The sequence below is a fragment of the Pyrgilauda ruficollis genome, unplaced genomic scaffold, assembly GCF_017590135.1.
Source record: "Pyrgilauda ruficollis isolate IOZ18807 unplaced genomic scaffold, ASM1759013v1 scaffold1, whole genome shotgun sequence".
Classification (NCBI taxonomy): Eukaryota; Metazoa; Chordata; class Aves; order Passeriformes; family Passeridae; genus Pyrgilauda; species Pyrgilauda ruficollis.
The window spans coordinates 4,313,056-4,327,109 of record NW_024508100.1 but is presented as its reverse complement, the minus strand read 5'-3'; the positions used below and the strand labels follow the sequence as shown (position 1 = coordinate 4,327,109).

General features: G+C 44.3%; 1 protein-coding gene and 1 long non-coding RNA gene across 2 annotated transcripts in view; one reads left to right on the top strand and one right to left on the bottom strand.

Annotated features, from left to right (window-relative positions):
- The first annotated feature begins 342 nt into the window (after window positions 1-342).
- TNIP2 (TNFAIP3 interacting protein 2) lies at window positions 343-7,925 on the top strand. Its single transcript, XM_041490537.1, has 6 exons — window positions 343-870; window positions 2,962-3,267; window positions 5,027-5,110; window positions 5,636-5,917; window positions 6,286-6,405; window positions 6,879-7,925. Exons 1-6 carry the CDS (start codon window positions 421-423, stop codon window positions 7,158-7,160), a joined length of 1,524 nt encoding a protein of 507 aa, XP_041346471.1. The 5' UTR covers window positions 343-420; the 3' UTR covers window positions 7,161-7,925.
- Window positions 3,278-14,054, bottom strand: part of LOC121365932 — a 32,617-nt gene continuing 21,840 nt past the window's right edge. The window contains exons 2-4 of the long non-coding RNA XR_005957108.1: window positions 9,813-10,037; window positions 9,002-9,111; window positions 3,278-3,935 (exon numbers count right to left, since the gene is read on the bottom strand). This is a non-coding gene — a long non-coding RNA (uncharacterized LOC121365932). The remainder of the gene's footprint in view (window positions 3,936-9,001; window positions 9,112-9,812; window positions 10,038-14,054) is intronic.

The following is a 14,054-nucleotide window of genomic DNA, read 5'->3' as shown; positions in this document are numbered from 1 at the left end:
GACCCTCGGTGCGCCAGGAGCCCTGCTCCCCTCACGCCGCTCCTGCAGCCGCCGGCCAGCACTGCCCTCGCCCAGCCGGGACTTCCCCCGTGCCCTCGGCACCTCCCGCTCGCCCCGCTCCCTCGCCCCCAGGTTTCTCCCCCCGCCCCCGGTGCCGGTTCTCCCGCTCGCCCCTGCCGGGGTTCCCCGGGCAGCGCTGCCGCGGGGCCGCATCCCGCGCGGGCCGCGGGGGAAAGAGCTCGGCACGGCCGGGGCTCTCCCCCGAGGGCGGAGCGCGGCGCGGCCCGGCCCCAGCCGCAGAAAGAAGCAGCGGCACAGGCGGGTCCTGCGAGCCCTTAAAGGGAGCGGCTGCCTCCTCCCCCGGCGGGGAAGGCGGAAGAGCGGAGCCGCTGCCTCGGTTCTGCTGCGCTCCGGGGTTTTATGCACCTGTCCGGGCTGCCGCTCGCCCTGGAGAAGGAACAGAAGGGAGCTGGCCCGGCCATGTGCTCGGTAAGCGAGGCCAGCAGCACAGACCCCTTGGTGACCCGCTTCAGGCAGGTGGAGGAGACGCTGGAGAAGCTGCACCGGGAGAACAGGAGCTTGAAGAATAAAGTGCCTCGGTACAACGCGCTCTGCACCTTGTACCACGAGTCCGCGCAGCAGCTGAAGCACCTCCAGCTGCAGCTGGCGGCCAAGGAGGCGACGATCCGGGAGCTGCGGGGCAGCCTGGCCCGGCAGCGGCAGCCCCCGGCGCCGGGCGGGGATGCGGCGGCGGGCGCGGAGCCGGCCCGCTCGCTGGTGGAGAGCCTGCTGGAGCAGCTGGAGCAGACCCGCGACCAGCTGAGGGACAGCGAGCGGCTGTCGGCGCGGAGAGTGGAGGCGCTGAGCCAGGTAAAGCCGCGGGCGCGCAGGGAGGGCGCAGCTCTCTGCTCGGGAGCGCGGCGGGGCAGCAGCGGCGCCGCGGGCGGAGGCTGCGCGCGTTCTGCCCCGCAGCGCTCGCTGGAGCTGCGAGCAGCTGGGGCGGCTGAGCGAGGGCTTGGGCCCCTTCGAGCGATGCCCGCTCCATCCCCGGCCGCCCGAAGCAACGCGCCCGTTTGTGTCCAAAGGTGGCGCCCCCTGCGTTCACTTCAAAAAGGCAAACGACAGAATGCTAAACCAAAAACTTAGCAGGGCGCTATAGATCTTCATGCAACTGTTTTCATAAGGAGAAAGAAAAACAGTAAAAAAACTCCATGAATTTATTAGTTACAACAGTTTTGTTCTTAAAGATAATCAGCTTATGCCACGAATTTTTCTATTAAAGTGTTTTGTTTGAAGTGCTCTTAAAAATGGATTTTTGTATTGACAGTGAGGTAGCACATTCCTATTTGAAGAAGTAACTGAGAAGTCTGGAGAGATGGACTAGCGAAATCAGTACCTTTCTTGAAAGAAAAAAACCTGAAAACAGCATCCCTCCCCATCCAGCACAAGTGCTGTTTTGGTTACTGTCATTAAGACTTTCCCAGGTTCAGTCTGAATTTCTCAAAGATTTTTAAAGCATTTATTTCTAGCTGCATGAAGTAATTTCCAAACTGAGCAGCAGTACTTAAAACTGAAACAAGTGTTTTTGTCATAAGTAGTCTCTTGACTTAATGCTTATACAAAGCATTTTCCATATATGACACTCACCCAAAATACATATTAAAAAGTTCATGTTTGGAAATTTGTTATAAGAGATGATCTCACTGACACTTTGCAGACAGATGACAAACCTATGGTATCTGAACATATTTGAAAGGCTGATGCTGAATATCTTTAAAGGGGAAGTTTAGCATTCAGCATGAAGCTAAAGAATGGAAATGTCAGTAGTAAGAACAAGTGCTGTTTGTCTATGTCAGATGTTAATTTTTATTTCTTGAAAGAATAAAATGCTGTGCTCCATCAGAACGCTGAAATAATTGGCACTAAATAATAACCAAATAAAAAAGACATTTTTGTGAAGCCAGAGGCCAGTGTGCTAGAAAAGAGTGTTCCTGGTGAGTTACAGCTCTATTAGCACTCCTGAGAACTGGAATGGTAGAGCTGGGATTGTAGCTGTCTCATGGCCTGCACTGGCATCCAGAGATGCTCGATGCTGGAGGAGCAGTGCAGCAGAGGTTTCTGGTACCAACATCTGCTGCTTCTTGAGGGTGTGTAAAAACCAGCTTGTTTGTTTACAAAGCCAGAACCAGTGCCTTTCGGGTGCATGGAACTACAGGTGGTTTGCACCAGTCACCAAGCAAACCTCTTCCTTCTCCAAACACCTGCAGAGATGTTAGTGCAGTGTGGTTGATCCCTCAGAGCTCCTAACAGGACAAGGAGATGCAGAAACAAGGTACACAGTTGTTCCCAGGGGTGTGTCAGACCCCCTCACATAGCTGGGAATCAGCTGCAGCCAAACTAGAGCCACTGACGCCACATGGATTTTATTTTCTGCTTGTTTGTCCTTACCTTAACCATTCCCATCCTTTCCTGGGTGGGAAAGTTGCTCTGTTTTGTCCTTGTGACAGTGCCAGGCAGTGAATGCACTTCACTGGATTTGATGACTTAACAGTTCCTTTTTTCTGTTGAGGAAAATCTCTGTTATCTGGTAGTTTAGTGTACAGGACCTGTAAGTATTTTTCAGTCTCCACAGTTATTCATCTTAAATTACTTTATTTCTTGTTTTTGTTGCTGCTGTATAGTCCTAACATCTTCCTGATTTTTTGCTGCTTGTTCCTCCATTCTACTGATTAGAAAGTGCTTGCATGGCTGCCTGAGCACTTCTTGATTGATTGTTCCAACAGTTCCAAGATCTTGTGATCATACAGAAATGAAATTGATTTAGTCTACTTTTTAAGTACTTTGCAATGAGTACAGGAGCAATAAGGAATTACTGCAATATTGAAGTCAGTCGAAGACAATATATTTTGGCTTTTGACTTTATTTTGCTTTTAAATAACTTCTCCTCCCCCCTCTGTTTAGGAAGTGCAGAAGTTGAGTCAGCAGCTAGAGGAGAAAAATGGAGAGATACAGCAGATGATAAATCAGCCTCCATATGAAAAAGAGAGAGAAATCTTACGACTGCAGAAGACTTTGGCAGAGAGGGAGAAGGCTCAGGCCACCAGTGATGTTTTGTGCCGTTCACTCACTGACGAAACTCACCAGCTTCAACGCAAATTAGCATCCACAGCAGAAATGTGTCAACATCTGGCAAAATGTCTAGAAGAGAAGCAAAGAAAAGAGAAGGGGAATTCAGATGACCAGATACCTACAGAAAGATCTAATCAGGTATTCTTACAGCTACTGTGTGTGTCTTTAAAATCTTATTAGCTTCTGAGATGTTAATTACAGTATGATAGCTGTAACTGGGGAATGGTGGGAACAGCCCTTTAAATAATTTCATGTAGGGTGTTAAGACTGCCATGGCAATGGTAAATAATTCTGCCTATCTGAAATTTAGGATGGAAGCAGTTGTCTACCACTTCAACTTTGGCCATCTCATCATCAGAGGCTTTTTTGGAGAGGAGAAGAGCTTGAGAGGTTTTGTCCAGCCTCAGCAATTCCATGATCACAGTTCTTCCCTCAATACACAGGAGACAGTACCTACCTTATACCACCCCTGCTTCCATGCAGCACTAGATGGTGCTGTGATTTTGAAGCCAATCTCTCCTGATTACTTAGTTTAAGTATCAAAATCATGAAACAAAGAAGAGATATTTCAAAGTAGTATTTATATGAAGAACTCTGTAACATGTGGTCTTCTTGGATCAGGATTTGGCTTTGCACACATAGTACAGACCTACAGAAAGTTGGTTAGTGGAATATGAGCCAAGATGTCTTACCTTTTTTTTTTTTGCTCTGGGATTCCCCCTGGCCTCTGAGTGCAGGGCAATGGCTCTCTTCAAGAGGGATGTTTTAAAAAAAAGCTTCATAATAGGACAGTGTCAGAAGGGCTACTGCAGGGCACAAAGAAACACCTGGATTTTAGTGTACTTTGCTAATGGCTGTTGGGGCTTCAGTTAGAGTTCTCAGCATGGAGTAAAGGTAGATCATTGTTCTGTTGTTCCAGAAGTCCTGATGGCTAAGAGCATTCATTAAACATTCTTTAAAATGAGGTAATTCATTAAAACACCATAAGGAAATAACATTAGCAGTGCTGCCTCTAGTAACAGATCAGAGCAGTGAGTAGGGTGCTGCAGACAGTTCTCACAAAAATGAGTAATTCTGACTTATGCTCTTACTGCTACACCGTGGTAGTGCTGTTTTCCACATGACCACTCATCTGTGCTGTTGTGATGAATTCTATACATACTCCTGTCTGCTTTATCAAACATCCCAGAAATGTTTCCAAAGAAAACTTACATTAAAGTTACTTGTAAGAAATAGAAATTGGGTAGATAGAAGAAAAAAGGACTTTTAAAAACTTACATTAAAGTTACTTGTAAGAAATTGAGTAGATAGAAGAAAAAAGGACTTTTTAAGCATTTGGCATTATCATATTTAACGTGTAATTGATAGACAGGAAACTTGATTGACTTTGATATATGCAATAAGAAGCTAACCTTGTAGAGTGGGGACTTCCCTGTTGAAGAGGAGAAATTTCAGATGCCATTACTAGCTGATTCTAGGGAATTTTGCACAAAAGTGTTCTATATTACTCACGTACACTGGGGTTTTTTTAAGCAGATGTCACAACTGTAAAAGAGAGGTATCATTTTAGTCAATTATTTAGCAAGCAGGGTTTTTTCCCCTCAGTAATTTCTTCCTAGTACTGGCCAAAATTGACAGTAATAACAAAGCAATACGAAGGCATATCTGTGCCTTTGTCATGTATTCTCCCACTCCAGACAAGTAGTTTTGTGTAAACTCTTAAACACTGTTGTCATGAGGTTTATTTAATAGCAGTACCAAGGTCATAAAAACCTAGATGTATGTCATTACACATCACAATAAAAAAAAAAAAGATTACTTCCAGTTAACAGCACAGCCATACAGCATCTGAGATTTTTATGTTAAAGTAACACCTAACTTTATCTGAAAATTACAGCTTTTAGACAATGAAACTTCACTTCAAGCTCTTATCTGCAACTTACAAGAGGAAAACAGGATGTTAAAACAAAAAGTAGCTCACGTGAGTACTTTCATTTTTAATATTAATATAGATTAATATTTGTTAAGTATTTTGTATTAGGGTAAATTTGGAATAGATCTGGTTAATCTAATTACATGGCAATTACAAAGCAAGAGTTTTTCTTAGTCCTTTCAACGCAGCACATAGTTTTTGTTCCCTTAGCTAAGAACAACTTATTAGATAATTTCTAACACACTGGATTTTTGTTTTTAAAAATACAGTGCAGAAGAAAATTTTCATGCTCCTTCCATGGATCAGTATTCATGGATCTAGGCCCACTAGATCCCTCCCTTTCCACATTATTTAATACTGTCCCTTTGGACTGGGAGATGGGAAGGCTGCCCATGGAGAGTCTGCGCAATCATCTCCTGCTCCCCTGTGCAGTGCCTTACTCGCCCTCAGGGGTCGAGTCAGCATGGGACATTATCCCCTAGAGGATTTTGGTCCTGCACATACAGACAGCCTATGAAAGCTTGGAAGTTTGTGTCTCCCTGTTCTTCATGCCTCTCCTGGAAAAACTTTCAGGTGGAAGATTTAAATGCAAAATGGCAGAAGTACGACGCGAGCAGGGATGAGTACGTGAAGCGCCTCCACCTGCAGCTGAAGGAGATGAAGTCACAGCTGGACCAGCACCATGGAGGAGCTCCAGCACAAAGGAATTCTGACCTGATGCACAAGGAGATATTCCGGTTAAACAAACTACTGGAAGAGAAAATGAATGAGTGCATAAAAACCAAGAGAGAACTGGAAGACATGAAGAAGGCTAGTGAAGGAGATAATGAGCGCATACAAATGCTGGAGCAACAGGTCATTACGTTTCTTTTTCCTAGAGATGGGAATTCTTAGTTTCTTCCCAGACCACTGAAGTCTAAGGGGGAAAAAGGGATTTCTTTTTTGGACATTTGCCTGTCTGTGCACATTTGGCTACACAGATACTTAACAACACAGATTTAAAGGAAACTCACTACTTAAAGAACCCCATGCAGTTCTGCTGGCCTTAATACAGAATATGAAAGATCTGTAAAAGAAATACAAACACCTTTGAAATATATACACGATAGAGAAAATAATACTGACATTCTGGGATTAAGTAACAAGGGAATCAGTCTCAGATTTTCAATCTAACCTGCTAATGCTCTAGTGTATAAAATATTAACATAATAATTCTATTTCAGGTCCTGGTTTATAAAGACGATTTCACATCTGAGAGATCAGACAGAGAACGAGCACAGAGTAAAATACAAGAACTTCAGGCAGAAATTGCATGTCTTCAACACCAGCTAGCAAGAAGACAGGTAAGAAAGCGGCATGCTCCTTCTTTAAGCATGTCCACAGGATTTGGGACTGAAATATACTTTTAAATATATTTTAAAAATATCTTAGTATTTCCAAAACAGTTTCAGCAGCTATCAAAAACTTTGATTGTTTCATAGTTCTGGTGGAGATGCTTCCCAGTTCAGGTGCAATACCCCTTTCCAGTCCCTTTTTCTTCTGCTTTTGGATCAACACTGGAAGGGTGAATTCTTAGAAGGCACAGGACAGCCATGACTCTTGGCATCTTTAAATTAGCACACTGGCTGTATTCTGTGTTTTCTACAAACCTTCTTTACAACAATATTAATAACACTGCAAAAACTGATTGATAATTTATTTAGAAGTCCTCAGCTAAACATTTGAGTGGTGCTTCAGATCAAGGTGATAAAATATCACCCATTAAAAAATGTATTTTTATTGCATCTTTTTCAAGAGCTCTTCTTTCTCTTTCTAGGACTCAAGAGACACAAGTAGTCATTTCAGAGTTCACGCTGGTAACCAAAATCATTTGTACGTTCAGACGAATGTCGAACACCTACGGGGCAACAGCCCAGGCCAGACAGGCAAGAGAAGAACAAACTCACAGTCTGAACAAGCTTCTCCTCCTGGGGACAATGGAAACTTGGGATCTGAAGGCAGGGCACAGGGTGAACTCAGATGCCCTCATTGCATGAGGTTTTTCAGTGATGAACTCGGTGATGAATTCCTCAAGCACGTTGCTGAATGTTGTCAGTGACCACAGGATGTGAGGGGTGTAAGTCAATCACTACTTGATAGACATAAAACTTGCTCTATACATGTGTCTCCTACAGTCCTAAAACAGAGTAATTCAAATGGAGAGCTCTGGGGAATTAGGAGGATGAACAATATCTACCTCTTACTTGATTTTGCCTTCTCTTGGACTGTGTGAAGGGCTTCAAGAGAAAGCAAAGTTTTCCTGAAGAACTATTTTTGACAGCTACAAGGAAAGCAAGTGTAATGGAGATTCTACTACAAACTAAACTGAAACCTACGGTGGTAGTTTAGCTTCGGAGTGCAGCTTGACTTTATTTGGGTCCAATTCTCTACCAGAGTCTGATGGCTTGTGAAAAAAAAGTACTGAACTTGAAATTTTCCTCCTCTTCCAAAAAATACAGGCTGAAGAACAGGAAGGAATATTTTGGCAGAAGATAGGAAAAATCTTATTGGGCTTTACCTGGATTAAAAGTGAAAGTATTTTCTTGACTCTTGAAGCTGAACTTTCAGACATCTCATCTGAAAATCCTTCTGTTTAACTGAAATCAGAAGAAGTACAGAAACGTAAAAGGGCTGGTTATTGACTAAAACTAGCCTGCCTTTTTTGCACAGAAACCAGGTACAGGGATATTTATATTGCCTGTGCCATAAGTGTTTATCTTACAGATTTGTAAATGTATATTTGTGGAATTATTGTTTGTATTCCTATTTGACCTAACGATTATTTTTATAATAAAAGTGATTGTGCATTTGCTTTACTACAAAAGGGGTCCAAGAAATCTCTTTTGGTGTAAGTATTTAAATGTGGAATAGTGACTATACTAAGGGCTAATTAAATGTCATGGTTTCAGATATGAGTTATTTCATTACTTTAGTGATAACCAGCTTCTCAGACTATTTTCAAATATGTTGAAAAAAAAATCACTCCTCATCTCTGAACGCAGGAGTGACATTTCAGAGGCACAGGAACACATTTAACCCCCTACCTTGCATGGGACTATGTCAATGCTAACTTAAATTTCTTCTTATCCTGTCTGCACTCAAGAGAGCTGCAGCAAATAGCAGGGGACTGTTTTGAGGAGTATGAGCAATTAAAGTGTACAAATATAAGAGTGCCACAGGTTTTTGCAGCCTTAGCTCCAGGTGAAGCTGAAATTGTTTTCTCACTGTGTCAGAGCAAGAGTTGAGGATGGGACAGAAAGTAAAGGCCTAGTGCAATCATGACACTTCATAACTAAAGAAAACTTACTTTGTTTTCTCTAACAACACTTTTTAAACAACTTTCGTCTTCTGCTTTGCTTCATTCCACATTCCACACTTCAAAAGGAATGTGGATTTTTTTTCTGGATATTTCCTTTTTGGGTTCTGTTGCAGGCCCAAAGGAAGATGATGGTTGATGCCACTCTTACGTGAGATATTACCAAAAGCAGTGCCTGGGCCCTTGCATGCAGCAATGGTTACTATTAATCTTATCTACAACTGACTGCAATCCTGTCATTCACTACCAGCTTGTTTTTCCCAACACAACATGCACAGACATGCAGAAGTTCTGGGGTTTTTTTTTAGTGACCATTTTTTACATTGCCTTTTAAGGTCTTAGAGATCAGATGCAGCCCAGAGAATATAAGCTGAGAAACATGATTAAACTTCCTGTGGCATAAACTAATCTTACTTTTTTGACTGTTCTCATTAGACAAGCCTGGTTTACAGCTTCCGTGTTTATCAGTATGATAATGCCAGTGATTGATACAGCAAAACAGGGACTTGAGTTTTGTACTGATTCACACTAGAAGACACCTAAGAACACAAACAGAACAGTAAAGTAATAGGACTTGGCAATACCTTTTTGAATTGCATTGAGATGATGACTGCTTTAATATACATCAGAAGCTGAAGTCTGCTGTAGGTTTCCATTTATGTTAATCCCTGTGGGTATAGTTGGATAGACTGACCTACAATAAGAAACAGTAATTTCTAATAAGAAATAGATGCAGGAATTAGATAGGAGAATGTGCAGTACACAAAAATTAACAGTGCCTATTCTTGTGGATTTAAATTCTGTGAATTAGTCCCTAGTCAAAGCAGAGGTTAGTTTCACACTAATCCTGGGAAAGGGGAGCACTTCAGTGCTAGGAAACTTGGATATACCTCCAGCAAGGACAACACTGGACCAACAAACAAAAACAGGTAAAGTTACAGATCAAGCACAGGTTACAGCTACCACATAAAACAACAGGAGCAATAAATGAGGACTGGCATTTGACTACCTGTGGCATAAATCTAGGACAGGTCTGCTGGTTTTCTGTACAAAAATGCCTCTCTTCAGAACTGTTTGAGTTTACCTCTACTGAGGTTTTTGGGTTTTTTTTTCCCCCAGCTGGTAAAAAGCATGACTGTTTCTTGTTCTGGCTTACCCAAGAAATGTTACACTACGAAGAACTACCACTGTCTTACATGCAAATGTTTGTTTCACATGATGGGCCATAAACTAATGCTCCTAAGAAAAGTTATCTGTCATGCAGTGCTTTGACTTTTACACCAAATTCACCGGTAGGTCTCTTGATAAAACACTACAAAGTCTTTACCTGCCCCCTCCTCACCAGGCAAAGCATACACAACCAAGGCATGCCCAGCAACTGCCACCACCCCCTACCTTCACCAGTCACATTTCTCAACTTGTAGACCACAATGCATAAAACTTGTCAGCTCCACTATCCCAACACTGAAGTGAAAGTGGCTGTGAGTTTCCAGCATTTTTGAACGCTTCAAATTAAGAAAAGCTCCTTCTGGCCTCACACGGGTGGCTCTCTTCTTGTTGGATGGTTGTCCAAACAGAGTGTCTGCTTGGTTGAATAGCAACAGGAACCCAGCTCTTTTCCTAAAAGAAAGCAATAAAGGCATAATGAGTAAGAAAGTAACTGCATGCAGTGAAAGGAGCTTCAGTAGCATAAACTTTGTGAACTTTCATTATCCATTTGTACTACACTCGTTTACTGAAACACATAATCTGTAAAATTGCACAAAGACATCCTCACACAAGAGACTCTTGAAATCATACATAAAAACTGTCTGACTGTATGGATGGGGCTCAGTTCCTCATTTTCTGTATTGGTAACAAAGGCAACCAAGAGAAATGAGCCCTGTTTTCAGGCAAAGTTAATGCCTGTTTAGGCTTCTGTAGATCTCTCATTCAGGTGAGCCCTGCCTGTACTGCAGTGTATGTGTGCCAATACCAGGCAGAAAGCAGACAGAGACACTGCAGTTCCACAGAGGCTGAGAGCAGGTAGGATAACTGCCTCTTCTGGGACTTGTAGGAATGTGTCTTAACATATTAAAAGCTGCCAAGATGGATTTGTCCATTACCTTCATGATTAGTCCCTTCTAAAATTTCACCAAATGACCATTCCTCACTTTTGCTCTCCAAATCAACCTGAGCCCAGACCCAGGGCAACTCAGCTCCTGAGGATCTGTCTCACCTCACCAGCAATGAGATTTTGAGACTGTAGAATCTCCAGCTGCTGGCAAGCTTGTTCTCATTTCTCCTGGCCTCAATTACAATGCACTTTGCTCGGGATTTTGAAGTAAAGGCTGTTTACTAATAACCATGCTGGTTGCCATGCAGAAGTGGGCCCTCAGCACACAATCACGACAGCAGCTGTAGGCAACACTGACTCACAGCACCTTAGAAAATACAAATGCAAGAAGCCTCAGAAGTTGGTCCCTACCCCAAAAGCCCCAAGGGAGAAAAGATCAACAATAATGCTCTTTCTTGTAGCATGGGCAATATAGAGCCTAAAAGGTTTCTCAAACAACATGCAACTTCTAAGTCCATGTCTGCTTCAGGCTTCAATGATTTAGGATATCACATCTTTTAAAATAAACCTTAAATGATGCCTCAAGATAAGTGCTCACTAATAGTAAAACCAACTACAAGAATAAAATTTGTTCAAGAAGCAGATACCTATGCTCTATGCTTTTTTTTAAAACTTCCATTTCCTGTGGCTTTGCTGCATGTGTATATATAGAAAGCAAGGGAAATTCCAAACAAGATGCCACACCATTATACTCAGAACAGCAGTGCTTCTCATTCTAAAAAAGGGAAGTCTCAAATGCTTTTTCTACAAAATCTATGTGAATTCAAAGTATGCTGTAGTAATATTTCATAGTACTATGCCCCAGTAGCTATCAGCTGGGACACAGAGGGTGTTTCAGCTAAAGACCTAAAGTGTAAGAAAGGCTTATGAAGCACTAGGTCAGCCCAGCAGGACCTCAGCAGAGCAATGGGATACAAGGCTAAGCACTCCTGCCTTCTTACCTGATGCCTTGGATTCTTCTCTGAGGGCAGAACACAGCCCAGCACCCTCACTGAAGCACTCCCTGAAGCAGCCTGTCCTGGGGCTCAGGGCTCCAGCAAGGTCAGCTGGGGATTTACAGGGTGCTGCAGGAACTGCTTACACAGGAGCTGCTGGAGGCACCAACATCCCAAGAGGCATGGTGGCACAGCACTTGTGTCTCCACTCCCACTGCTGCTCAGTGAGTTATTCCCCTTTCTCATTAGTCCACTTTTTACCCCTCCTTTTACACTTGCTGGTAAGAAGCTGCTGGTGCAGGAACACTCCACAACATGTGAAGGGTGTATGGGGCCAAGAGCCTTCCTCGGGAGCTTGAGAGCTTTCCATGGCACATGAGGCTCTGGTATGGAGAACACTGAATCAGATGGGGGGTTAAGAGACAGCTGATTTTGAATGGGTCTTTTTGCTGTGTTCTAGAAGTGTGTACTTCACCACACTCATACCTCTCATTTCTGAAGGAGTGGGAGGGAAGAATGAGCAGTGGGACCCTCCTCCCCCATCCTGCACTCATCAAATCTGTCTTCCTATAAAAAGGATTTTAATTCTTTTTTTTTATTCATAGGCAGATACCTTGGTTACACACAAATATCACAGGCCCTTTATACAGGAGGGACAACAGGCAGCCTGGTGTGTGCCCCACCAGCTCTTTGGCCAGCACTGGAACATCCCATGCCTTGCTTAACTTCTTGGTTCCTGCTGCAGGCCAGGCTTCCTTCAGCCACGTCCCAAAATTCCCCTGCACAGCCCAAAAGGGCACATCAGAACGGAACAGTGAGTTTCTCAGTTCCACGGCAGTCTGGACATGGGTGATACCCAATTACCTTCTCTGCTGAGACAAGATCCTACACTATGGGAACAGGGCCTTGATGGCACCAAGGGCAAGGTGATGAGCTGTCATCTCTCTCCAGCTGTGCCCCCACAGCTCTCCCTGGGCTGTGCCAGCTGCAATTTCAACCAGCCAGCCACCTGCACCCACCAGCTGGACCCCAGGAGGAGGGAGCCACAGGCACACAGACCAGCTCTGGGAGCAGCCCCACTGTGGCTGGTCCCACTCACAAAACCCTGTTTGTTTCCTGCCCAGTGCAAATCAGGAAGGAGGTCTCAGACCATGCTCCAACAGGGCAGGGGCTCCATCTCTTGTAGGACTCACAGGTGGGGAGGTGAGAGATGCTCAGATCTTGGACCAATTGAGCCCAGCTCATTCAACAGGGAAAACAAGCAAAAAAATGAGCTCAGACACCCACAGAGGAATCAGCCCTTGTTCTATCACTACCACATCTCAGGGAAATTCAGACCTCTAGGGAGGCATGTAAAGGTCCACAGACACTCCAGGAAAAATCATCACCTACCAAGAGAAAGTGGGGCAGGTGGGATGTGGAGCAACTCACACAAACAGCTGAGCACAGTCCAATAGAGCATCCTACTCCTCTTTCCCACCACCTGAGCTTGCCCTCAGTGACGCAGATCTAATTTAATGATTCTCAGCTCCCCTTCTGACCTCAGCACTGAACACCTGCTCCACCTTCTGCAAGGCCTGTTCTTACCTCCCCAGGTGGAAGGACAGAGCTTGTGTCACTCCCAGGGACAGCAGGCAGATGGGAAGCAGACACCTCTGGAGGAAAAGGCCCCTTCCTTTGATCCTGCCTGCTGTCAGAAGGGGTGTCTCTATCCTCCAGTCTCTCCTTTCTGAGCAGGCCACTTTCCCATTATCAGAGCCCACTTTTGCCAAAGTGCAAAAGTGCTTTTTTTGTTCCAATCTCTGTCAAACACAAAAATGGTTCTTGGGGATTCACCATCAGTTCAATGTCACCCAGAGGCTGTGACACTGGCCAGCCCAGCTGAGTGCCTCTAATCACCAAACTTGGTCCCAAAAACACCATGCAATTGCCCTTCTTGCTTCTTCAAGTACCTCTTCTATTAAAGTGATGAGAGGTCAATGAAAGACATTTCAGCTCCAGCAGTAACATCATCACTTTCCCCTGTGGCACTTTCTCAGGGCCAGTCCTCTTGCAAGAGAGACACTCCAAAATAAACAGGGCACTGGTGATCAGCTTGGCCCAAGGAGGAGGGGACCCTGATGGCCCAGGAGGTTTCTGCCATGTGCAAGCCAGGAATGGAGAGGATGGCTCTGGAGCACTTGCCACTGAGCAGAGAGGGTCTGGAAAGGGGAATAAGGTATCATTTGTTTTAAAGGAACACCAAGACAAAGATATGGACTAGACCAGGCAGTTCCAGAGAATAAAGTCTGTGGCTGAGACCAGGAACCAATGTGGGGTGCAGGCAGGCTTTCCCCTCCCACACAAGATCTATCCTTTGATAACCAGGTACGGAATCCCCTAAACTCTCGGCATGGTGACAGGTCCTGGGGACAGTGGAAAAAATTGATGAACACAACTACCTCATCACCCAAAGAATGAGTGACAGCTTATTTTGTGAACTGTTTTTAGGCTTTGTTTTGTTGCACCTACACGCACCGGTTGCACGGCACCACACCCCCTCCTTCAAAATGTCAGTCTTCAACTCCCAACAACAACCACTGAGGG

Excerpts from the sequence above, each read along its gene's own strand:
- TNIP2 (XM_041490537.1), top strand. The coding sequence starts at position 421 with ATGCACCTGTCCGGGCTGCCGCTCGCCCTGGAGAAGGAACAGAAGGGA. Across the intron at positions 3,268-5,026 it reads CTACAGAAAGATCTAATCAG|CTTTTAGACAATGAAACTTC; the intron begins GTATTCTTACAG and ends TGAAAATTACAG. Across the intron at positions 5,918-6,285 it reads TACAAATGCTGGAGCAACAG|GTCCTGGTTTATAAAGACGA; the intron begins GTCATTACGTTT and ends ATTCTATTTCAG.